The 25077-nt window shown below is 48.6% G+C and overlaps 1 protein-coding gene and 1 long non-coding RNA gene across 3 annotated transcripts in view; one reads left to right on the top strand and one right to left on the bottom strand.

Annotated features, from left to right (window-relative positions):
- LOC311512872 overlaps positions 1-17904 on the top strand; it is a 36683-nt gene extending 18779 nt beyond the window's left edge. Inside the window, exons 3-4 of the long non-coding RNA XR_014709584.1 lie at positions 12997-13097; positions 17637-17904. This is a non-coding gene — a long non-coding RNA (uncharacterized lncRNA). The remainder of the gene's footprint in view (positions 1-12996; positions 13098-17636) is intronic.
- Positions 548-25077, bottom strand: DPP9 (dipeptidyl peptidase 9). 2 transcript variants are annotated; one of them, XM_084614244.1, is made up of 21 exons: positions 24948-25077; positions 22930-23019; positions 18826-19079; positions 15339-15451; positions 14033-14206; positions 13639-13807; positions 13343-13456; positions 12954-13082; positions 12389-12450; positions 12017-12117; positions 9895-10072; positions 8870-9035; positions 8644-8720; positions 6835-6987; positions 6218-6353; positions 5054-5199; positions 4476-4622; positions 4153-4305; positions 3269-3411; positions 2462-2573; positions 548-1890 (listed from the first exon to the last, which is right to left on the bottom strand). In XM_084614244.1, the coding sequence occupies exons 2-21, from the start codon at positions 22983-22985 to the stop codon at positions 1798-1800; spliced, it is 2676 nt and encodes an 891-aa protein (XP_084470370.1). In that variant the 5' UTR covers positions 22986-23019; positions 24948-25077; the 3' UTR covers positions 548-1797. The 2 variants fall into 2 exon arrangements, with proteins under 2 accessions (XP_084470370.1, XP_084470369.1); XM_084614243.1 differs by having other exon boundaries at positions 8644-8723.

Genomic DNA, 25077 nt, shown 5'->3' on the forward strand with positions numbered 1-25077 from the left:
TACTCCCTTACACAGAGGGTCAAATTAAGGCTGATTTTTTCAAACTTCCCACCCCAATTATGCCATAAGAGGAGCACAGGCAGGCCTGAGCAGCCACGCAGAGGGGCTCTGCCCAGGGGACCACCTGCCCGCATTTCGCTGTGGGGATCAAACCCTTAGATGTCAAATGTACCTACGTGGCCTGATGTCCAGAGTTGCAAGCACGTTCAACTCCCACAGTGACCAGGGGGAGCTGCTGCTGGTGGTTCAGCTCCTCTTGAAGAGTCAGGCCACTTATTAAGGGACCAAAATACAGACCTGAGGCCAACCTTTTTCAACACATCTTCCCCCAAGGAGGCACTCAGCTGGTGGCAGGCCTACAATCCAAGAGTCCCAGCTGCCTGCAATTTCAACCCCGCACCCATGCTTCCCCTGAGGAGTGCTGTAAGGGCGTGGTTCATTCCCAGTGCTCAGCAACAAAACAGGACCTTTTGCACTCCCCACACCAGCCGCTTCAGCCACTGCCTCCCTCCCTAGGGTTCCCAGGCAGTTTGAGGACCACTGAGAGCACTGCTGGGTCTGCTTCCAACATTTTAATAAGTCGCTACATCGTACACTCATAATTATAAAAGAATAAGAATCCATAAAAATATTTTCTTTTCATAATACGCACTTAAAATACTCGAGGGCAAGTTGATGTGGTTCATTAGGGTGGGTTTCTTTTTTTTTTTTTCTTTGCCCCTGGCAGAACCCTTGGCTTGGGGGGTGGGTGCTCCCCTGAGGTGCAATTGCTCGACCCCACCCTCCCTGGAACTGCAGTTCCTGTTGAGTAGGAAAATAAAAACCAGAAGAGAGTGTTCACCAAATAGATGCGCGAGGGAAACAGTCACTGACCCGCAGAGAACTGAAGCACAGCCAATTTCAGTGCATGTCTGAAAGCTCAGGGCACGGGTGAGGAGAGAAAGGCAGGGTCGGGACACAGCACGAAGAAGGGTAGAGGGGAAGGAAGGCGACAGGGGAGCGGGGGCGGAATAAGTAGTTGCATAAATATCCATCGTGTGTGGCAAAATCCAGATGCTGCAGCTGTGGTTTCTGTACAGGCGAGTGCTGCTCTGGCTGTAGCCAGATGCTGCACCTGCCATGCTCCCTGCTGGCACGATTCTGCCCACGAGCGGCGATCGGAGAAAGGTGCCCAAAGAGGCTAATTAACTGTCACCAACCCCAGCTGCTTCCCCCAATCTGCTCTGCAAAATTAATTTAAAAAAAAAAAGAGAGAGAGAGATTAGTGTTGCATGCTTCTTCGGAGCTCTTCTCAGATCCCAGGGCTCAGATGCTCGTCATGTACGGCCAGGAAGCAGCAGCAGTGATCAAACCCCACAGGATGTAGCAGTGGATCATCCTCTCCCTCCTGGCTTAAGGCAGCTTGCTGAATCGGCTCATCCATCTCCAGCACAGGCAGGTGCATGGAGGTGCAGTGGAAGGAAAAAGGAGAGAGGCAGACCTCAGCCTCTGGAGACAGTCCACTGATTTCCCAGTGTAGAGGGAGTAGCAGCAAAAAAAGCATTAACAGCCAGGCCAGAGAGGTGAGCAGCTGAGCAGGGCAGAGCTCCAGCTTGGAAAGTGAAGGAAGGTGGCACCATCCAGAGGAAACAGGAGGGGTGACTTCCACCCTCCCCCTCACTGGAGGCAGCACCCCCGGTGGGGGGTGGGCACGCAGTGATTTGTGCACTGGATGAGGTGGCTTTCGGGGTTGGGGGGGCAGCGGCAGGAGGCAGAGTTGAGCTGTCAGTGTCCAACAGTTTGCAGAGGCCTGTGCGCTCAGAGGTATTCTTGTAGAAAGTGCAGCAGTGTGATTTCATAATGCTCTCCGGACTCGGGGCACCGAATACTGTGTCTCTCGTTGGGGTAGATCTGCGCAGAAGCAAAAGGGATGGCCGTTAACTAGGAATAAGTCATTCCCTCCCGTTAGCCTGCCTCTCAGTTCAGAAGGCGGAGTCCCTTCTAGGGGAGCAAATGGCGGTCCGGAGAGACGGCGACCCCGGCACTCCATTACGGTGGCCGGCTAACTGCAAGCCAAAGGCCTGAGAAGCCCACTCAGCGGCAGCAGCAGTAGTATCTACTGCCCGAGGTCAGAGGCCACCGGGGGAAAGGAGATTCCCAGCCGCAGAGTGCAGAGGAAGGAGGACGGACACCAGCCAAGAGGGTGAGAGTCCAGATTCCAAACTACGACTCAGCATTGGAACACGCGGCGGATCAAGTAGCAACAGTGCCACCTACTGGCCAGGCCTGTGGAGTCAGCTGCCAACAAGCCAGTCCTTGCCACAGGAAGTCATAGGAGAGAACTCTGCTTCTCCAGGTGCAGGAGCATCCACGGTCCACTCATATTTCCCCTTGGAGGGATTGGGGGGGCGGTGGTGGGGGGGAGTTTTCCACTGCCTCCAGGCTAAAGAGACCTTCCCACCTCACTCCAGGTCCCTCCTACCTGCAGCTGATAAGGCTTTCCAGCCCGGATTAGCTGGGAGACCAGGAAGTTGGTGTGAAAAAAGTGCACGTTTTCATCCAGAAACCCATGGAGGATCAGCAAGCGGTTTGGCCTGGAGATGGGATGGGATGGGATGAGAATCAGAGCGGAGCCCTGAGCGGTGAGATGCTAGCCAGCACTACCCCCCTGGGCATGGCGCAGCACCACAGGCTTGGAGCCCTGCCTCTTCCCAGGCAGGGGAAGAGGAGGGTGGGTGAGCACAATGCCACTCTGGCTCGCTGCAGAAGGCAGTGATGAGCTGAGCGGAAATAAGGCTAAATGGGTCCTGGAACCACTCAAACAAACCTTCAGGGCCCTCCAGACAGATGTTCTCCAAGCTGAAGAGACTCTTCCCCAACCAGCCCCTCGAGCTAGACTCCCTGGTCATCATCTTCCTGCACCTTGATCTTCCTTCCAAGTGAAGCACTTCAGGCCAGCCCAGCTGGAAGGTGACTGGCAGCAACCAGATGTGCCCTGCTCTGGCCAGGGCTCTTCTCCCTGGACTTGGACCCCACTGGTGCTAACTAGTGACCAGCAACCCGACATGCTGTACACTGGCCCGTGCTGCCTGAGCTGAGTTTCAGGAACCAGGGAGGAGAACCCAAGGAACAATCATAAAACCAGGAAGGGCTATTCCTATGAGCTTTTTAATAACGTCAACACCCCCACACACACCAGAAAGCATTACAGATTCTCTACCACTCCTCATAGTACAAGTGCCCAGAGGGTGGATTTCCAATTATAAGTATCCAACTCCACAGTACTCACTCATTGGGGAGTTTTTCTACATGCAGCGCCACAGAGCCGGCCTCATAACCTGGCTGGTTGTTCTCTGGGACATCCATGTACCGCTCGGTGTATCCGGTATCGTACGCCATCCAAACAGTGACAGGGGCACCTGCTATAGCAACCTGCCAAACATGTATGGGGGGGTTCATTTTTCCTTTTCTAGGACATTTTTTGGGGGGAAGCCCATCTGTTTCTGCACATGGTGATTCTCCCCTGCCAACCCTGGTCATTTACACCAGAGTATCCCACAACCAGGGAGTCAGAGACTTAGAGGTCTAGATGGTTGGTGAATTTTTTTCCCCCATTTGTTATTTTCCTTCCCATTCAAGACTTAAAATTACTACCGCAGTACTGGCAGTAACAGTCTCATGGGAAGCTATGCTACAGCCTGTCGCTGGGGGATGCAGAGTAATTAAACCTCTTTGGGGCAGGGACTGTCTTTGTACAGCACCCGGCACAATGGGGTCCTGGCCCAGGACTGGGGCTCTTCGGTGCCATGAACAAACAAATAATCCTTTAACCTATATGTCTGCAGGCTCAGAACACTGTAGTGTCTCCCTCTGCACAGTGCCTAAACTCCACTTGCCTGAGTCCCCACACGCCATGCCTGGTCTCGAACCCAGAGGGCAAGTGTGACGCATGCTGACCTGCCTGATTCTGGGGAGGAGCTCTGGCATGATAGCAGCAGGCTGAGGGGAGGGAACTTTTCACCCTTCACTACAGTCTGGGTCCACAAGCCGCCAAGGGCAGCAAAGAGTAAAGGCCACCGACAGGTGCAGAGCCCTAGTCCTCCCTGCCAGGTATTATTCCTCCCAGACACAGCAGGGACTTAGAGAAGGACACCTGACCCTAGCCAGACTCACCTTGAATACATGGGGCTTACAGATAAGGCCCATGAGGGAGAGGAAGCCCCCGTAAGACCAGCCATGTATGGCTACCCGACTCAGGTCGATGAACCCGTATTTTTCTGCTACGTAATGTAAACCTTCCACCTGGTCCTCTATCTCCACCTGACCCTAGGAGGAGGTAACGGAAAGGTGTAAGTCAGTTTGTCTCCTCCCTTGTAACTGAAGAGACACCGAACAAGGCAGGGACAGAAACACGGACACACACACACACACAGGCTGCTCGACAAGCCGGGAAGAGGGAAGGAAGCGGAAGGAGACACCGTAAAACAGGGTATTACCATCTGGTTTTTTAGGGCCCCTTCGAATTTGAGTCCTCGCTGGCAAGAACCCCTTCCATCAATCACCACCACAGCGTAGCCTAGAGACGCTAGCGTGTTGAGCCGTAGGTACTTAATACCTTTGAAGGAGTTATTCACTAACTGCACCTAGAGCAGGAGAAAGGACAAGCCACATGGAAAGTCCCTCAGTGAAATCTTTAGCCTTTCAGCCCTACACACCCCACTAGAGGCCACCAACAGTAGCAACTGAGTGTGGCTGGGCTCTGTACTAGCAGAAAGCTAGTCTTGGCCATTCCCAGATTCCATCAGGTTCTGAGCTGGGCAACCAAGCTTGCCGGATTGGCAAAAGCCATTAATTTGGGAAGTTATGTGGTTATGGATTAAATGGGAGAAGCCATCTGCAGTTCACTGAAAGGGGTTTACAATACTCCAAGCAAAGCTGTCCAATTCCAATCACTCAGAGGGTTACCCCCCTATGCAGAGCTGAGCTACCAAGAGCTCTGTCCTGGATGGCACCACTAGGCTCACAGAGGACAGCCAAGGTCAGCTGTTGGTCCTGGCTGTGGCTGGGTCGTTACCTGAGGGCCTCCATAGACGAACAGCACCGTGGGGTGCTTCTTTCCAGGCTGGACGTTATGAGGTTTGTAGACCATCCCGTAGAGCTCTACATCTGACTGGGTATGGAAGTGAAAGATTTCAGGGGGGATGTAATCTGCAGGACAGCCTGAGGGAAACAGTTCAGACGCTAGCTACCAGGTTAAGGACAACATGCTTTCATCATCCTCCCCAGCCCAAACCAACCTGAGTTCAACCTTTGCCCAACGTACCTCAGACCAGGGGTCCCTCCCCACCTTCCTTTTCAGGTGGGGCAGAATGTCCCAGATCTTAGCAAAACCTCCTTACAAGAGCCCCTCTCATAAAATAGTTTCAGAGGGGTAGCCGTGTTAGTCCGGATCTGTAAAAGTGGCAGAGTCCTGTGGCACCTTATAGACTAAGAGACGTACTGGAGCATGAGCTTTCGTGGGTGAATACCCACCTCGTCAGTTGCATCTGACGAAGTGGGTATTCACCCATGAAAGCTCATGCTCCAACACGTCTCTTAGTCTATAAGGTGCCACAGGACTCTTTGTCACTTTCTCATAAGATACATGGCCCTGTCCACCTGCACATGGCAACTGACCACCTGCTGCGCAGGGACAACCCATTACAAACCCCACCAAGTTGGGCACCGAGCCCCTTGTACCATGCACAGCCCACTGTAACTCCAGTGTGACCCTGTAAGGGGAGAGGAGGATGGGGTGGAGGGAGAAAGCCTGCCCAGCAGGGTGCAACAGCTGCTGTGAGCTGAAAATAATTCTTTATGGGCACCAAAAGGAAGAACCAGCAGCTACACACATTCCTTGGATGAAGCAGTTAGTGGATCCCCCTCTGTAGACCATCGCAGTAAAGAACCCCCACTAAAACAGGCAGCCATTAACCTGCACCCTGCAAGGAGTGTGACGCACCACTGTATAGCATTAGGGCCCTCCGGCCCCCCGCCATGCCCAGGCTGTGCCAAGCAATGCACTGAAGAGATCCCTCCCCAAGGATTTCACAACTTCACCATGGCAGGGTGGAAATTAGCCAGGTCATTTGCCATCTGATGGTCTTTATCTCTCCCCTTCCATCACAGCTGGCTACTGGTATCAGTGATGTGCTCCTGGCTAGATGGCCTAGCACAGAGGGGATTGGGGAAGACTTACTGGCTGCCTCCATCATGCTGGCCCAGAACTTGGGCTGTTTGTGGAGCGGGTCGTCATCGGAGCCATTCAGTTTGTAGACGTGCACGCAGGGCGGGGTGCTGACGCTGCTGTAGTGGCTGATGAACATGTCGAAGTTCTACAAGTAAGAAACAGTTGATGGGGGTGAAGCAAAGATGGTTATTCCCTCAGGCCACTTCAGTGAGGGTCTGTATCCCTATCAGTGCCTTGAGAACCAGCCGATGTTTATTCCCCCCCCCCGCCCCAACCCTCCCATACCTCCATGGCTCAGTCACCATCCTACCACATGAGCCAGATAGGACTCCTCTCTCTGGGGCCTATTAACATCACACTACTGCTTCAGAGGAGTAAGTCCATCACGAAGCCTTCCAAAGGAGCACCAGCATGGACCTCTACTTCCCATGATGGCATCTATGGAGTCCCATCAGCAGATCATGGTAGGCACTGGATCACTCCCATCAGGGCTCTCAGAGTCCAGCAGAGCAGTCACAAGCAGCCATGGCATCTAAGGGAGGCCTCATGGATCATTACAAGCCAGGACTCATACTAGCCAGAAGATAGGGAGCCTACATGGTATCCTATGGATGGGGCAAACAGACCTGGCTCATAGAGCAGCTGTGAGAGAAGCCCAGTGTGGTGAGCCGTACAATCTCGCCTGGGGACTCGTAATTGACCACATAGAGGTGATGCTCCAATGGGGTGTCCTTCGTGCCTTGGAAGTACACCAGCTTCGTCTCCTCATTCACCCAGATCTGCCAAGAGAACAGAGGGCTCAGTGTCAAAGGAAAACAGCTGACTGCTCCTGCCCCACTGCAATGATCTGTCACCAGGCAAAGTCAGCTTAAATCAAAAACATCACAGCGGTACAAGGTGCTTGTGGTATTAATGGTTAGCGCACAAGGTCTGTTCATCTGGTAAGTTACAGAACATACACAGTGCTTCTACAGGACAGGATAACGCCCAGTCGTTTGTACCGGAGGAGGCAGCCAGCTGTCCAGGGGAAGCCTCACTGTGCCTATGTGCTAAGGAACAAAGCCAGGAAAAAGGATATTTTGGCTCTGTTCATTATGACTGAATTTATGTTTAAGCACAGATGCATCTACCCAGTGTTCCAGCATTGCTTCCCTGACCAACGTGGACCTAAAACATTTCTAACAATCACGCTATACATTCATGCTCTACACTCCTTGCAGGGGGGCGGAATAGCCACTACCCCATGACTGAGTCCCAAACCCAATTCAACTCCATGTCTCTGTTTAATCATAGTTCCAGATCAAGCAGTTTCTAAAACGATCTGGCCAGCCAGCCTGGATGAGGTCATGCTGCATTTACGCTAGACTAGAATATGGCTTTTACACAGTTCTAGCAGAGCTTAGCTCCATCCACAATAGCTAGCTGGCCTGTTTTAGAAACTTCACGTGGAACTTGAGGTTTGTGAATCCTAAATGCTATTCCTAGCCCAGCCTAGCTGGGGTCTGCAGCAGAGTTTGGCCAGCATGGCTCTCGGGGGGGGGGGGGGGGGGCGAATCCATCTACATTAGCCAAGAAGACAGGGATAGAACCCTGCAGAGCAACAAATGCATTGAAATAATTGATGCCAGTACAATTTCAGCCATCGTGTGCGCAGAACAATACTGTGGCCAAAACGAACAGCACGTCCCACAGGGATCCTCTCTGTGAGGGACATAAGTAATTCCAGAGTGGGGAAAAGCTGCTGAGAGTAGCCGCATGCCCTCAAGAGTGTGAAGTGAGTGAAAATCCAAGTTAATTGGGGCTGAGCAAACAGGTTCATTATTTCAGTTGAAACCGACAGGTCAGAGCGATTAGGCTGAGGGCCACCTCATTCTTAAAGCAGAAAGGAACTGGGCCTTCCATAAGTCAGTAGCAGGCTAATAAAACACCTATCTGGCTATTCTGTGGATACACAGTTCCCTCCTCTGCACCCCACTCCACCCCCATCACACTAAATTCCCCGGCCTGTTTCTCGCAACACTCTGCAGAGGGATCAGCTAGGTGGAAGCAGATAATTCCAAGCACCAGGTAACGTTCCTGATTCCCAAATGCCTTTTGGGGTTAAAATGCTGCAATCCAGCCCCACGATGGATTTGCACAGAATGTCTTTTTGTGGCTATTGAACCTCAGACTCTACTCCTTTTTATGGCCTGACCCACGTGGTTTCCCAGAAGAAGTAATAAGAGACCTGATTAAAGGCAATCAGCTTTCTGTGCACCCAGCTACAGTGCTCCTGTGGGAAGCGAAGGCAGCAATAAAAAAGGAAACTAGAAACAAAATGAAGCTTAAATGGTTGTAGCTGGTCCCAAGAGCCTGTAGCACGAGGTATGTGCCAGGATTGTGGGTAGTGAGTACAGAAGCAGAGCACTGTAAGAGAAAATAAAGATAACTGGTACCTTGGATCCATGCCTCGCCAACACCTCCCATTCCCCACTGGTCAGGGCAACTTCCTCTTTGATAGGACATTTGAAGTCTTCTAGAAAAGAGGGAGTGCAAGGATGAGACCTAGATCCCCACTGAAAGAGCATAAGAGCCGAGTACCTTCAGAAATGCCCTCCTGACGAGGGTGAGGCAGAAAGGAGAGGGAATATTCCTCTGAGTTGGGAGGGGATTTGCTCTCACCTTCGCTAAGGACATATGGTTGAGTCCAGTCGCAGCTGCTCTGCTTTAGGATGGCTGTGACTCTGTACAGGTGACAGAAGCCGGTCTTGCATTCATTGGCTCGGATGAAGCAGAGCTCTTCCTCCTCACCCTCCAGTTGGGCAAAAGGATAAAAGATATCATGAACCTAGCAGACAAGAGATGGACAAAAGCACCATGAGCCAGGCAGCCTCTATGCTAATCGAAGCTGGAACAACACAGCCAACGCACAGCTTAGGGAGCCAACGCTAACCCATGCAATTTCATGGGAAATCAGAATGACAGATGGTGGGGAAAGCCCGATCCTCACTTACCGGTCTCACCAAAGGAAAGCCTTGTGTGCTTAAAAAACCAGGCACGTCAGCCTTTCCATCTGACCCCACAGACCAGGACACAAGTGAGCCCACGCAGCCTTTTGAATGGCTATGTCCAGCAAAACCCTCCCCACCCCCGGGGAATTTTGTAAAACCAAGATGCATCAGACTGACAGCCCCACGGACTGAAGTCCTGTTTATCCACAGAAAAAGGATAGCCCAGAGAATGCAAACTCTGTCCCCTCGTCCTGTGTCCATCAATTACCTCAACCCTGACTGAGGAACCAATTCTAGGACTGAGGATAGTTCATTCTTCAAGATCCCTTCACTCTTTGACCCCTCTGCCAGAACCCTCACAAAGAAGTCAATTAGCACCACAGCTAATGATGTCTACAAGGTGGACAGCTATCTACTAAGAGTCAGACTCACTAACTCATTTCACTCTGGCCACTCAACTGCCATGAACTGTCTTTTCCAACCTAGGCTTGGACCAGTAACTCAGAGGTGACAGTTCTTTATTATGCCACTACCAGTCCTTTGAACAATCAGAATTTGACATGGGCCATGGACATTATCAGTCTCCTAGGGCAATCTGCTTCAGCATAGGCCAATCTGGATGCACGTCCCACACTCAAGAGAAAAGGGAAAAACTCAAAGGCCTGTTTCTAATTTGGGACAGCCCCGTGCCCTTACATTTATCCACACATCTGTGACTTCTTCATAGATCACATATGGCTGGACGTTTTCTGGCACAGCTTTGGCAAATTCGATGCGCTGCTCCTCACTTTCTGGTACTGGGATAAAGAGTGCTGGAGGCAGGAGGACTAGCTGGAGTCGTTGTTGTGGTCTATCTAGGAACATGGCCCAGGCGCTGGGAAAGAGAGAAGTTATCAAAGGTGAAATTGACAGCATTGCAGAACAGAGATCTCTGATGTCAAGAGCACACTAGCTTTCCCTCTGCTGAGGAGGGGATTTAAGCTCCCCCTCATTCCGCCCTTTCAAGTTTGTATGAGTCTTTCCAATAAATATGTATCCCAAGGCATCCATGGGTAACAGACAGATTTACTAGAATGGCCATTTACAAAGAAACTCATTTAGCTGCGCTACATGTTTAGAATTTAACTTTCCAGTGGGCAGTCCCTCTCCTTGGGTAGCAAGGGCCACTTGTTTTAGCATGAGCTCCTAAAACAAAACAAGAAACTAAACCACTCTGCAGCTTCCTTGCTGCCTGGCTATGCGAGTGGGGAAAGGAACAGACCAAAGAGCAGTGCAAACTGAAGGAGTTGCTCCAGTCTCAGCTTCGAGTCCCTCAAGGAAGACAGCTGCTTAATCGGGAGTGGTGCTCTATTGCTGTCCTCCTGGCTAGAGGAGGCAGGTCATCACTGCCTGGTTTGGACACCCCTCAGGCCTGTGACCACAGCAGAAGAGGGTTATAAACCTGGGAAAGATGAAGCCTTCCTGAAGAAGCAGGTTCCCCTATGAATGACACCCTGCTGATCATGACCTGATTTCATAAACTAATGAATCCTGCCTACCTAGATGAGCCCTAGTGCATGGCAGTTGTATCATGGAGTGGAAGGCTGCCTTATGGTTCCTATGTAAGGCTGGGTAAACCTAGCGCTAGGGCATGGTGGAATAATCAAGAACAGGCCCAAAGAAAAGTGCAGCATCATGCTCCAGTTACTGATCAGCCACAGAAATTACATCTTTTGAACACAATTTATAAACAGCCAAAACAAGTATGATGTGGCCTGAAGCCTGCCAAAACCTTAGCAAGCTTTTTAAGTAAAATTAAAGATATTTTAGTAGGAAAGATTTCCGCCACCCCCCCCCCCCGATGCTATTTTGGGGTCCTGTAACACTTTTCAAGAAAAAAAGAGCCACACCAGGTCTGAGAATCATCCAGGTTTGCGTGGGGGAAGGGGAAAAATGAACATGATGTGCTTCTTGTACTTGGAAAAGCAAATCACTGAGCTGGGACCTTCACCTCCAAGGTCTCCATTTCCAAGTACGGCAGAATAGTCCAAAGATATACGGTCAAAGGAAAGCATGTCAGGAATCATGTAGCTAAATCTGCCAGGAACCCCTTAGAAAATACACACACCCTAACACAAGACCCTCTTCTCATCTAGCCAAACAACAAGAAGTTCTCCAATACAGATTCACTCAGTCCTTCGGGACTGGATGTTATGACCATTAAAAACTTTTATACCTATGCAAGCTAAGAGACTAACGTTCCAAAAGTGTAAGCTAGGCCCCTGCAGAGACAAATGAGTTCTCCCAGTATACAGAATGCACAAAAGACTAGGTGCATTGTGGGAATTTTTCACCTTCCTCTAATGCATCTGGCCTGGTCACAGACAGAAGCAGGACAAAATCATTGTTCTATTTAATGATGTGACCCTTTATAAAGTCCTCATTTCCTAGCAGGAGTGTTTTGTCCATGTGCCTATGGGTTAACTGTCCTAGTCATGGAGTTTTATTTAATTCCCTGGGGGCGGGGAGGGTCACACTTAATACATCAATGTCATTTACACTTGTGGCAGTGTTACGGTTCTGGCTTAAAACCCACAAAAGCTAAAAAACATGAAGCCCTTCACCCTGTACTCCACTTGGTCAGTTAGCACATGTGCTATCTAAGGTCATATTATTGCAGGGGCTGAGTCAAGCGCAGCCAAGACTTCTGGCTTTTGTGGGTTTAAAACCAGGCCTTCATGGCAAAAGAGGAGAGGCAAATTTCTTCACTGAGTGGCTGTATAGCTCAGTAAACTGGTGGGGTGGGTGGGGGTAGTGTGTGGTAGAAAAACCTACGTACTATTTGCCATCTCTGGTCCATCCAGCCCGTGCGATGTACTCCACCGTAGGGAACAATGTGGCAAAAGGCTGTACCAGCTCCTTGTCTTGGGCGCACACCATCTGCAACAAGAGATCAAAAGAGTATTAAAAAAAACAAAACAGGATGTTCCAACACTGTGGGCAGGTCAACAACGAAAACTTACATCAGCCTAACTATGTCTCTGAGGGGTGTGAAAAACCAATATCCCTGAGAAATGTAGCTAAGCCGAACTAACAGCTGGTTTAGACAGTGCTAGGTCAATAGATGAAGAATTCTGTCAACCTAGCTACCGCCCGTCAGGATTACCTATGCTGACGGGAGAACCCTCCTGTTGAAGTAATCACTACTTACCTTTCCCTGGCTGTCCATTTTAAACTCTGCCAGTTTTAATGAGATCTTGGGATTTTTGCTACCTGCAGAGGAAGAAGCAAGGAGAGAGAACACCATTATCAGACGCCAAGTGGTCTGAGCATCCCATGCTTGAGGAGAACAAAAATCTGAGCCTGATGCTATCTGGCTGTGTGTGGATATACACCTGTGGAATGGCAATGCTGAGATTGAATTGCTCTTACCTCCACACCAGTGTGTGGAGAAATATGCCTGCCCATGTGAATGAATGCATGAGCAAGCATTCCCAGCATGGAGAAGGTGGGATTCCAAGTGCATTCAGCAGTGTGACAAAGGAATACCCTCCATCTCGTAACAGCAATCCCTTTACTTAAATTGGACTTTAGCTGTCCTTCCTGTAATGACCTTTGTGCTGACAGATTTGGAGACTGTCCTGAATATTTATGGACCTTCTCCTAAATCCTGGTAAGTGTCTAGATTAATAATGCAAAGTCAATAGCACAGATGATGATGCTTCAGCCCGCATGAGGCAGCAGCTGCATTAGTCACACTCTTGCACCTCACTGACCTGTCCTGGGGTACCGATAGGAATCTGTTTTTCTCTCCTCCAGGGCAGGTGAAGGAACATGAATTATCTCCACCTCTGACTCATCCACTTCCTCATACAAGATCCGCAGCGTTTTCCAACCCTCTGAACCTAGGATAAAACAAGGTAGGCCTGTTTGCCTTCACGCAGTTTCCCCAACTGTGTCGACTTGCCAGGACTCCCACAGCAGCACATACTGGGCCTACTGGTTTTCCACATCTCCCTTAGAATCATGCAGCACCTAACTATTCACACAAATATTTACCAGCACACAGCCCCTAATGAATGACCTGGAACTCAGCACCTTAAAGGGGCCAATAATGATGCTACAAATGCAGCTCCGTCTCTCCAGGGCTAAGCAGAACACTGACCTTCTAGGGTGGCTGTGGGGCACCACCAGTACCCTGTGAACCGATCAAACTCTTCCTGAATGACAAATGTGGCTACACCTGCCGATTTGGGGTCATCTAACACATTGGATAAACCTGCAAAGGAAAAAGAGCAGAGAGCGGCTGAAGTTAATGGAAAGACTGATCCAGAAAGGGAATGGGACTCAGATGGAAAGAAAAAAAAAGGGGGGGGGGGGCAACAGGAGTAAATCCTTCTAGTCAGACTCTTGGTCTAAGAGGTGATTCTCCTCCAGATGTGGAGGAGCAGTTCCGGTTACCTTTATGGCAATAAGTCATCCGTCTCTCCTCTCCCGTCTCAATATTTGCTACCCACAGGTCATTGTTATTGATGAATGAAAAGACGGAGGGGTCGGCCGGGCAGATCTTGGGATCCATTCGAGGTCCCGTGCACTGGGTTTTGATCTCCAGGGGTTTCATTGGAGACACCTGGGGAAATAAGGCACAGGATGTGCCCCTATTCTGCTTTCAGCTTCAAACAAAGGCACAAACTTCTCGATAGATCCAGCCCACCCACGAGGGAACCAAGACCAAGAAAACAAGACTTGATGGCAGACCAGAGCCAAGGTCCAGCTCAAGAGGTATTCACTATGGGAACACCACGCTGAGCTGCAGAATCCCTCAAACCTCCCACAGAGCCATTAGTGGACCCACCATGAAGCCATTCTGTCCCCCATCTCGACAGTGGAAGAGGCTGTTGCTGGCCTGGAAAAGAAAGAGGCCACTCTTGCTGTGGAAATCGTAGGAAGTGATTCCAAAGACCCCGAGACGCTTGCGTTCCCTCAGGAGTTCTTCTTCCCTAGAGTACATCCCATGGTGAGGGGTTGCCTGGTTGCGAACGACAGAGAGACAATATGCAGGTCTGAAGGAATGGCAATGCTTTATTAATGAGACCATCTAATCCAGGAGTGGCCAGACTATAACCCACTAGCCAAATGCAGCCAGCAGTACGACAGCATGGCCATCTTTAGTGTGAAAGCATGGTCCATGAAGGCTACACCCCCATGACCTTCCAATTGCAATGTCCCCATCTAGATCTGAGCCAAAGACTTGGACCTGTAGTCCATGAGTGGCACCTCCACCTTAAAACTGAGGAAGAGCTGCTGCTTTTTTATGCAAATTAGGAGCAGCCAATTAACCTAATGATATTATCCATGTCCTCTCATATAAAGCTTCCAGGAATCTTGAGTTAGTTTCACGGGGACTCTGAGAAGATCCAATTCAATCTGGTTTATGAGAGTCTAATTGGCAATGTATGTTTAGAATGGGGGGGGGGGTCAGATAGCTCAGTGGTTTGAGCATTGGCTTGCTAAACCCAGGCTTGTGAGTTCAATCCTTGAGGGGGCCATTTAGGGATATGGGGCAAAAATTGGGGATTGGTCCTGCTTTGAGCAGGGGGTTGGACTAGATGACCTCCTGAGGTCCCTTCCAACCCTGATCTTCTATGATTCTAATGCAGGCAGCAGACTGAACCTTATTCCACACATTTGATAAAAGCACGAAGTTATCAAAAATAACATGATAATCAATGTGCAAATGGAGGGAGGACAGGTGTGGGGAGTCTGGCCAAGACAGCCAGAGCTCTGGTCTATTCTCCCACCAGTTTATTTTACTGGTTTATGACTGCAGGCAGACTGCAGGCAACAAGAGACTTAGGTAGAGTGTTAAACCTGTCCTTGGCCTGCCAGCTGCTATTCCATGCTCTCACTGCCAGCCCCATGCCTGGCACACCAGCCACTCTCCCGTATTACCTTGGAAGACATCTTCCTACACAGCACTCTATCAGTGCCATGCCCACAGCATTAACCCCTGCCCCTGTTTCCTGCCTTACATGCCACTTCACTGAACTCCAACAGTCCAACAGAGTGGTACCCAATATACCAGCTACCACTCCAACATCCTACCGTCAGCCTGGGTCCCTGTGCACCACCACAGCAAAGAGTATGTTGCATCTCCTCACCTGAAAGTGATCCAGCATCTGTTTCCATGACAAGAGTAGCAGGGCCTCTTTCCGTATCTTTTTGGGAATCTCTGAGTAAAGAAGGGAATTCTCCCGGCTGCCATATGGCATCCCTGTATGGAACAAAACAAAATAATCGTGGCAATTTCAGAGAAGTCAGCCAGGACTAACCCAGGAGAGGCGGATAAACAAGGCCATTTTCTTAAATATTCAGGAAGCCGAGATGGCTCAGAGGCTTTTTAAGAGAGGACTTTCTCAACCTGCTCTTACACAGTCCACTCACTGCATAGGGTCCAAACGCTTTAGTTTTACCGACATGCAAATTTTTCAACAGGACTAAGTTTACTCAAACCTTCTCCCAGCTTTGACTGCTCCTAGGGTTCCTCTCTACAGGCTGCTCAGCCGCCACCCTAGATCCTCACTCTAGAGAGCTAACCCCTGTAGCTGTGTGTCTGAGTCAGCAGAACCCTCTTAGCATTCCTCAGTACCACAAAGATCTGCTAACACAGCCAGCCTGTTACAGGAATATAAACCTTTAGGTCCTAGGGACCAGGTTCAAATGTGGCTTTGTTTAACAGTGGCCAAAAGGCATTGCTATATGCTGGCTGTTCAGTGGCCTGGTCAAATGAAATTATTTGTGCCGGTCCAATTTCCAACATCAAAATCCTAACACAGCTGGCAACTATGCTGGCAGTTTCAACAGAGGCACCAAAGACAATGAATGTTTCCTTTCACCCTTACTGGTGGTGACACTCTAGATCAAGGTTGTAGTACGCTGACAGGATGCCATGTGGGGGAAGCTTGCCATGCTGCTGTCCCTGTGGCATCTATTCTGTGCAGGAAAGGAAGCCTTCAGTCTCCAAGCTTGTTAACCTGTCACTAAATTCACTTTACAACAATTAACATTTAAATATATTTGTACTCCGGAAGCAAAGCAACTTATGAGCATACAATCTTCAGAGATGCAGAAACACTGAAATGCTGAGCATGTGGTGTTTAATATAAGCAGCATCTGCCATGATACAACATCAGAGTCTATGGGAACAGCCCAGGAAAGATCTAACATGTTCAAACAGAACAGGATGTAGTCAGGGACATAGATAATACTACAGATGCATTCTCAAGGCCATGACTACAACAACCTGTGAACCTCCAGATCCATCTATGCATATTCTCATACTCCACTAATATTGTCTATGACTACTCCTCTCTCCAATAAGATCCACACTGATGCTTGGAAAGCAATACTTATGCTAAACTTGGGAAAATACTGGTATGGTGAAACGTCAATAGGCACATCTCTTAACTCAGAACCAGATTCTACACAGTACCTACCTAATGCAGTACAGAGCAAATAGAACAGGTAACTCAACCCCAGCTTAATGAGACTGTAATAGAGTAGGAAGGTTTTACTCAATATTGTGGGAATGCCTTGAAGTTAAGACATTTTGAAATCGAATTACTAGACACTGCTTTGAAATAGTCAGCCAATATCTAATCTGCTCCTGCGTTCCATATATCTTCTTGAGGAGCAATGAAAATTAAACATCAAACATATGGATACATCATTTAACACTGGGTACGGGAATTGTCTTTGTCATTCTACTGTACAACTTCAGCTGTGAATATGAATTAGAAACTCCTGACACTATGGAGAAAAATTACTAACATCAAATGAGACTCATAAGCCAACTACAGTAGAATCTCAGTTACGAACACTTCGGGAACGGAGGTTGTTCATAACTATGAAATGTTCATAACTCTGAACAAAACGTTATGGTTGTTCTTTCAAAAGTTTACAACTGAACATTGACTTAATACAACTTTGACACTTTACTATGCAGACGAAAAACGCTGTTTTTAACCATCTTAATTTAAATGAAACAAGTACAGAAACAGTTTCCTTAACTAGTCAAAAAAATGCAAACTCCCCCCCCCCTTTTTTTTTTTTAAAGTAGTTAACGTTTAACACAGTACTGTGCTGTATTTGCTCTTTTTTCCCCCCATCTCTACTGCTGCCTGATTGCGTACTTCCAGTTCCAAATGAGGTGTGTGGTTGACCGGTCAGTTTGTAACTCTTGTGTTCATAACTCTGGGGTTCTACTGTACTTAAAATATCTGGTGTAAGTGACAAAAGGTAGCCAAAGAACCCGCACCAAAGGGGTCTAACGGGTCTATTCTGCTCTGACATATGGACAAACTTAATTAATGAAGAGCCATTATTGTCCATGCTCTCTCTCTAAGAGCCCAGATGCTTTTTTCCCCCCCTCTTAACACATCTGTTTAACTTGTTTGCAGGGTGCCCGTTCCATTAATTTCTCTATGAAAATGTACTGAGGACTATAATAAGTAACAGTCACAGGCACACAAGAGTTACCAGAATGGGTCATACCATTGGTTCATCAAATCCAGCATCCAAGGCTTCAAAGGAAAATGGGGCCACTGCAGGAAAACATGGTCAGTTGTGTGGAGTGTCACACATGGAGAAAGTTCTTTACTGAGCCCTGTAACGATTAGCTTTTGCCCTGGAGCATGAAATATTTCTCTTTCACAGCCTGTAAAACTAATTATTACTGACCATAAAATTATCCAGCCCTTATAAAATCCAGCCACTGTATTTAGCTGTTGCTTATTAGTTACATCATGGTTCTGCCTATAACTATAAACTGGTACAGCACAAAAATCTGCCTTCTCTCAAGTCTCCGGTAAGGAAGAGACTATTTCTCTAGGAAACATCATTAATACCCAACACTTATCTAGTTATTTTTCCTCTTGTCAAAGCGTTTATAAACACTGATTTATCCTCAACACCCACACCGAGGTAAGACTCTTCCAGTTTATTGGGGAAAATAGCAACAAGGCTGACTGATGGGCTGTCTCTATGAAAAAAACCTGATATCACCTAGCCAATCAATGAACTGCACTCGGCTTGCAAGGATACAAGAACCACAGGGAGAGTCCTCAGGTCCCTAGATAGCCAACCTGCTTAAAGAACCAATTATCCCCATTTTTTTGAGGAAATGCTCCATAGATCGGAGAACTGACCAAACCAAGTCCACATGAGAAATGGAGAAGCAGCAGCACCCAGAGGTCCCCAGCTGGGGCCCTGTTTGGGTCAGCCACTATAGGTAAATGGTCAGATAGTCCTTGCCCTGAAGAGTGTCCAGTCTAAACAAAGGGTAGGAGAGAGGCAGGCTTATCTCCATTTAACATTGGGGGAACTGAGGCATGGAGAGATTAAGTGACTAGCCCAAGATCGTACAAGAAGCCTACACCAAAGCCAGGAACTGAACCCATATCTTCCGAGTCCCAAGTGCTTTAACCACAAGACCATCCTTTCTTTTCCCCTTCCTCTCTGGCACTGGGCTGCTGAATGAAGACATCAGCCAACAAAGCTTACCCTGCGGACACAGAGACAGGTTTGACTCTGCCAAGGGACTATTGCGGTAACCTGCTAAGGAAGGTGGCTAGCTGAAGCAAGGCTTACCCAGATAGTAAAGGCGATGAGAATGTGGGCTGGACTCTTCTGTTTTCTGGACAAATTGGAAATCATGGGGCGCCTTGTTCACTATCATGCCTGAATACTTCCTGCTGCTGTGAATAATGTCACGCAGCCCATCCCACGAATGCTTCTCCACCAGGAACTGGGAAGGCACGTCCTCCATCTCAACCACTTCAGTGTTGTCTGACAGCGCATCCACTGCAGTCATCCTCTCTTCCTCCTCGGAACTGGTCAAGAAACTGAGAAAGAAGGTGTAGGAGATGAATTAATGTGGGGGATTGGATGAGGCACATTCCATCCGCTCACAGGGAGCTCAGTTAAACATAAACAGTACCAGATGGAAAGGAATACTCCATCTCCCACACCCAACTTGGTAAAGGATGCTAACTGAGCCCAAGACTCATTTGCAGGACTTCTTCCAGAAAAAAAGAAACTAATAAATTGGTTAGTCTCTAAGGTGCCACAAGTACTCCTTTTCTTTTTGCGAATACAGACTAACACGGCTGTTACTCTGAAACCAGAAAAAAAGTCAACTGTTAAATCAGTCAGGGCAGGAAAACATCTGGTGTAGCAAGTGCTTAATCATTTGACCTAAGTGAAACATACTCCAGGCATTGAGATGGGATAGGCCCTGATTGGAAGATACCATCAATGTATGGGTGAGCACACAGAGAAACTTCTGACCTGAGTAAAGTCCCCTTCCTGTCCTGCAGAGAGATCAGATACACAACTCAAATAAGTTTAGCGAAGGCATGACACCTGACTTACTTGAAGTGCTGCTGCAACCAGGAGTGAAGTGGCACAAATGACAAAATAAGATACCAGTGCAACTGAGTTGGCTAATGGTAAGTGGCACAGGAATAATGCATATCTTGGACTCTTATTGTATAATCAGCAGGAATCCCTCATTGATTTCCAAAGTATCACATTATATAAAACCCACAACCCAACTCCCACAGTCATAAAACCTTCCAGTCCAGCCCCTCCAGCCATTAGTCACTTCTGGGATCTGCACAGTCCAACATTTGTATATGAAGCAGGATACACTACCCTTGATCAACCTTATTCCAGATGAGGCAAGGGCTCACAAGTCAGAGTAGGGACCTTATTCTCAGTGGAACTGGGGCCCAGGGAGCATAGACCCAGGTAACCAGTAGCAAGCTAATTTGCAAGACTCGTTTTCTTCTTTAAAAAAAGTGACATTTCTGTAATGGCACCCTCAAGTCACCACAGCACTAGTCCCTTTATTATTTCCTATTCCTACCTATTAACATGGCATCTGAGCACCTCAATCTTGCATGCATTTAGCCTCACAGCACCACGTGAGGTAGGCCAATGCTGTTAGCAAGTGCTTCTTTACAAATGGGAATTGACGCACTGAGGGAAACCTGTGCTGGAGCAGGGAATTGACACCCTAAACGCTGGACCATCTTTCTTCATGGTCTCATGCTAACATCCTAATGGCTGGACCATCTTTCTTCATGGTCATCTTATGGGGTCAAGGCTCCTACTCTGGGACATTTAGCTATTCGTGGGTATCTGAAGATTTCAGTGTGCTGGAAAATAAATGAAACCAGAGCAGTCTCATCACCTTGACAGAATCACCATCTTAGAGGCTGCAGCAATCTAACAATATAGTAAATAAGTCTATAGGAGTTTACCAAAAAAAAAAGAGAGTGAGTGAGAGAGAGAGAGAGAGAGAGACCCCTGTTCTAAACCGCCCTGAGTTAACCAAGACTTCCATTTTAAAGTCACATTTCTTAAATGAGTGAATGCAGCTTGCCCCTTAAGAGATTTGTCTGCATTCTGAACGGAGGACATCCGACCATGTGCCTGTCAGACTTGAGTATTTAATTTGCATGAAATATACACCAAATCTCTGAAAGTGCAGCTTCAGCGCCACGCAGGCCCTCTCGCACTTTGGTTCTGGCGGGAGTTGGGGGTGGGTAGTTAATTTATAAGCCAGTGTTAGATCAGATCATTTCATCTCAATCCACTTTATCTCACAAATGATTCTGCCAGGAAATCTCTCAGCACTCCTAGGGGACTCCCCACAACCTTCCAATAGCCTTTTAAGAATAAAGTTTCCTTCCCTACATCTTGATCTCATTTGACTGTCAATAGACATGTATTCTGTACTACAAAATTATGCCTTTCAATGTTCAAGCACAAGGACAACTTGATTTCCCTCTTAATGAATAAATACCTCTTGTGATGTCAAAAACACAAACCTCTTTTCCTTTAACCAAGAGGGAAAAGGAAAGTCTTTACAGTTCCTCCTCCAATCTGTTACTTTCCCGACTTCATTCTGAGAGACTAACCTGAGATTAGCCAAGTAGCAATCCAAACCACACACAGAATCTGCTGCCTGAGACCCAGTGAATGGAGTGGGCTCTGCATAACCAGCAGACCACACCACAGTACACCAGGCCAGAAAACCTGAACTAAAATACAGCTTGACTCCCTTAAGTTACAGCTACAGAGTATAATGGCAGCTTCCAATTCCTGAGTCTCTCAGTGGTGCAGAGAATACAATGTGGAAGCTACAGAAAGGGGCTCTCAAAATAAACCTCCCCCCACTACTCCTAATATCTATGACCCTGAAGCCAAACAACAAAACAAATCACAGCTTGAAAATTAAACAAAGAAAAGTACTTTCCAATCAGACCACGGCAGGCAGCACAAGTAAAGCCAAAGTGGCAGAGACAGCAGACAACGTGGTGAAACATTGGAACAAGCTTTGAGGAACTTTCTCCCAAGACTTTGCAGAGCATCAATGGTCTTGAGTCTCTCCAGTGTGCACCCAGGACCATACAGGGGGCATTAAATTCAGTCTAATGTCCTTCCCCTTCAAAGCAACTAATACTGTGTTTCAAGGCAAACTGCTGCCTATCAAAAATATATCACAGAGAACACAAGGATATAAAAAAGGATAGAGCAGTGATTTGGGGAACACGCCTCTCTCTTCCCAAATCCCACTGCAACTTGGATCTTAAAAGTCCACTCAGTTGGTAAAACAAAATAGCTTTCATGCAACTGTATACATTCCACCCTACAGCTAATTCCCATCCAGTTGGTGAAGCCTCTTCAAGGTTAGTGACGTGATCATTCAAACAACACTGCTCCTCACAAGAAGGGCTTTCAAGGCCAGATCAGGTTTCAATGACCTAAATTCAGGACAGTCCATTCACACCCAGATTATACATACTTGCAACCACCTACTCCACAGTGACTAACCCCACTGCTAACAATTAGATGGTAGAAAAAGGCACTCCAAAATATCCTGGGGTTATCCCCATCCCTGATGAATTTTGTCTGTAGAACACACTGTGATTGAGGCCTGGTCTACACTTAAAATTTAGGTTGACATAGCTACAGCACTCAGGGGTGAGAAAAATCCACACTCCTGAGCACCACAGCTATGCAGACCTAACCCCTGGTGTAGATGCAGCTAGGTCAAGGGAAGAATGCTACTGTTGACCTAGCTACAGTCACTCAGGGAGATGGTTTTCCCACAGCAACAGAAAAAACCCTTCCATCGCTGCAGAGTGCGTCTACACAATGGGGTTAAACTGGCACAGCTACGGCACTAGAGATGCTGCTCTAGACTCTGCAGCATAGACATGGCCCAAGATCCAAGATGATCTCAGCAGAAACGGAGCAGTCAGCCTTTAATCCTACATTCAGTATTCCTCAACCACATCACAAAAGAATCTGAAGAAGTCCAAATATACTGTTTTACCATCTTGCTTAGTCTGCCACATCTGACAAGGTTACGTGGCTGCAGGCTTTGGGGAGAGGGGAAATTTAATAAAGTTAGGCTGAAGAGAAACAGCAAAGGTAGGGGAGCAAGGACCATTAGAGTAGAAAAATGCAGACAAAGACCTTTTAAAGCCTGGAACCTAAATTCAGTAGAAAAGAGGTAATTTTCCTCAAGCATTTCAGGCACTCTGGATACAGTTGGACACAGGATGTAATGGGCAGAATTAACAGGTGATGGTTTATCACTCATTCAGAATGTTGATTGTAGCCCTCTGACCACTTGGTCCCAAAGGCCACAAAGACCCTGACAGAGACCAGGAAATTTACCTTCTCCAACTTCCTGCAGTCTCGTTTTCCAGACGAACCCTCTTTATCTTCTGCATTAACTACTCAGCGAGCCTTGGGCAAGACAGGAAACTAGATGAGGAGAGAGAAAGAACAGATCTCATGTAACCGCAGTTCCCCCTGGCATGGGAATGAAACACTATAAAAAGAGCCCTCCATCAATCATGTTGCCAACACAACCTGGGGCCTACTGAGCAGTTTTCTGGGGATATCTTTGCTTTACAGTCCAATTCCATTCCAATTAATCCATAGGGGATATTAATACTCAGATGTTTTAAGAGGTGGATTTCCTAGCTCCTCAGCATTGAAGCTCAGTGTATGCAGTGACCCATGCAGGTAGTCAAAATTCTGCAAAATTCCCAGTTAAAATCTTCTGAGGGATCTCGATCTTTAATGCCCAGATTTCTGTACGGCCCTAGATTAGAGTACTCAAACCTGGTGCATATATTTCAGGCAGGTGCCAAACAGAGGGGCACCTCCAGGAGCCAGAGAGAGGGTCAGCAGGCCCACTACTGTCAGCATCACAGCTCCCCCAAGAATATAACCCCCACTTGTTTACAGAGCTGGCAATTCTGTCTCAGCAACAGCCTGATGACTGCGACAGAACAGCCAGGGTCACTGGTATTTACAAGATGTTATTGCTCCTTAAGACCATAAGGAGGAATGTGTCTTTAACACATAACTATTCCCTCACCCAAAATCCTAGCCAAGAAAATCCTGAAAGTACAATGGGACCCCCACCTCATCACCCATTCTCTAGCAGACCTTTGGATTGTAGCTACACCCCCGATCTGCAGCACTAACAGTCTTCACTAACAGACCCCTGGGCCTGTCCAAACAACAACCAGCTCCTATCCATCCAACAGTACACCAGGGGAGGCTAGGTACGGAAGCTATTTCACTTGCCCGCTCCATCAGGGAGAGGTCCCGGCAGTGATGTTCCCTGACTCAGGAAAGCTCAAAGTGGGAGTAGGCAGAAACATCCAGTATTTTGGAGATAGTTTTAGATGTGCATATGAACCACATCAGGACTGGGATTGGATAGTGATCCAAGGGATACCCTTTTACAATCCCTTAGGGGATCAAATTCTATGCAGAAGAGCCACAGCAGTGCCCATGGATCCCAACTGAAGATGGCCCAAACTAATGGGACCTAAAGAATCAGAAATCTGTCAGAGAGGCTGAGGACATGGGCAATTATAATCTCATCAGCAAGACCCTGGACTGCTGCTGCTGTGTCTGCCAGCCCCACAAAGAGTCTGTCACCTCCAGGCCCACCAGCCTTAAATGTTTCCCTGTGTTGTCTGGAAGCTCTGAGACCTACCTACCTACCCCAGAATAGGCAAATCAATAAGAACTTGTACAGAAAGGAACGGGGCTTGGTGTGAAGCAGCTGCCAACAGCCACTGGCATTAATGGCGAGGCAGAGGAGCCCTGCCCAAGCTCCTGTCACCGGCAAGGCCAGAGGAGCGGTTATTTCTCCGTAGGAGGGAGCCGGCTGCCAAGGCAATGCCAGGCAAAGAGGGCAGCTGGACTCTGTCACTGTAACCTCTGTCCCACCTGCCAAAAGTGAGTCGACGGTTGCCTGTGAAAATAAGGAGTGAGCGTATTCCTCCCCCCCCCACCCGCACCCCCAGGAGGCAGCCCGGGGAGCAGACGCCCCCACCCTCGAAGAGACTCGGGGGGGGGTCCGGGGGCCGTGACATTCCCCCACCCCCAGGGCAATAGGGGCGAGGCTCCCCATTCCTCCCGGGAAGTCTGGGGAGGGGGAGCCAGTGACAGCCCCCCCCACGGCATTGGGTCGGCTCCCCATGCTCCTGGGCAATGGGGACAGAGGCCCGGCCAGAGACACCCCCTCCGCCGGGGCAGAGCCCCCCACGCCACCGGCCCTGCGGGAGGAGGGCAGTGACCCCGCCCCTCTTGTGGGGGGCAGCCCCCCTCAGGCTGGGGGAGGGGGAGTCAGAGCCCCGATGGGGAGCGGGGTCCCCCCCCGAACTCACCCCGGGGCTCGGCGTCCTCCCCCGGCCGGGGCGGCTCCTCAGCGGGGAGGGGGGGGCGGCGGCTCCTTCACTCCCGCTCCATGTCCCGGACACTCAGACAGCGGCCCCGGAAACGGGGAGGGGAAGGGGG

The sequence above is a fragment of the Lepidochelys olivacea genome, assembly GCF_965140295.1.
Source record: "Lepidochelys olivacea isolate rLepOli2 genome assembly, chromosome: 25".
Lineage (NCBI taxonomy): Eukaryota > Metazoa > Chordata > Testudines > Cheloniidae > Lepidochelys > Lepidochelys olivacea.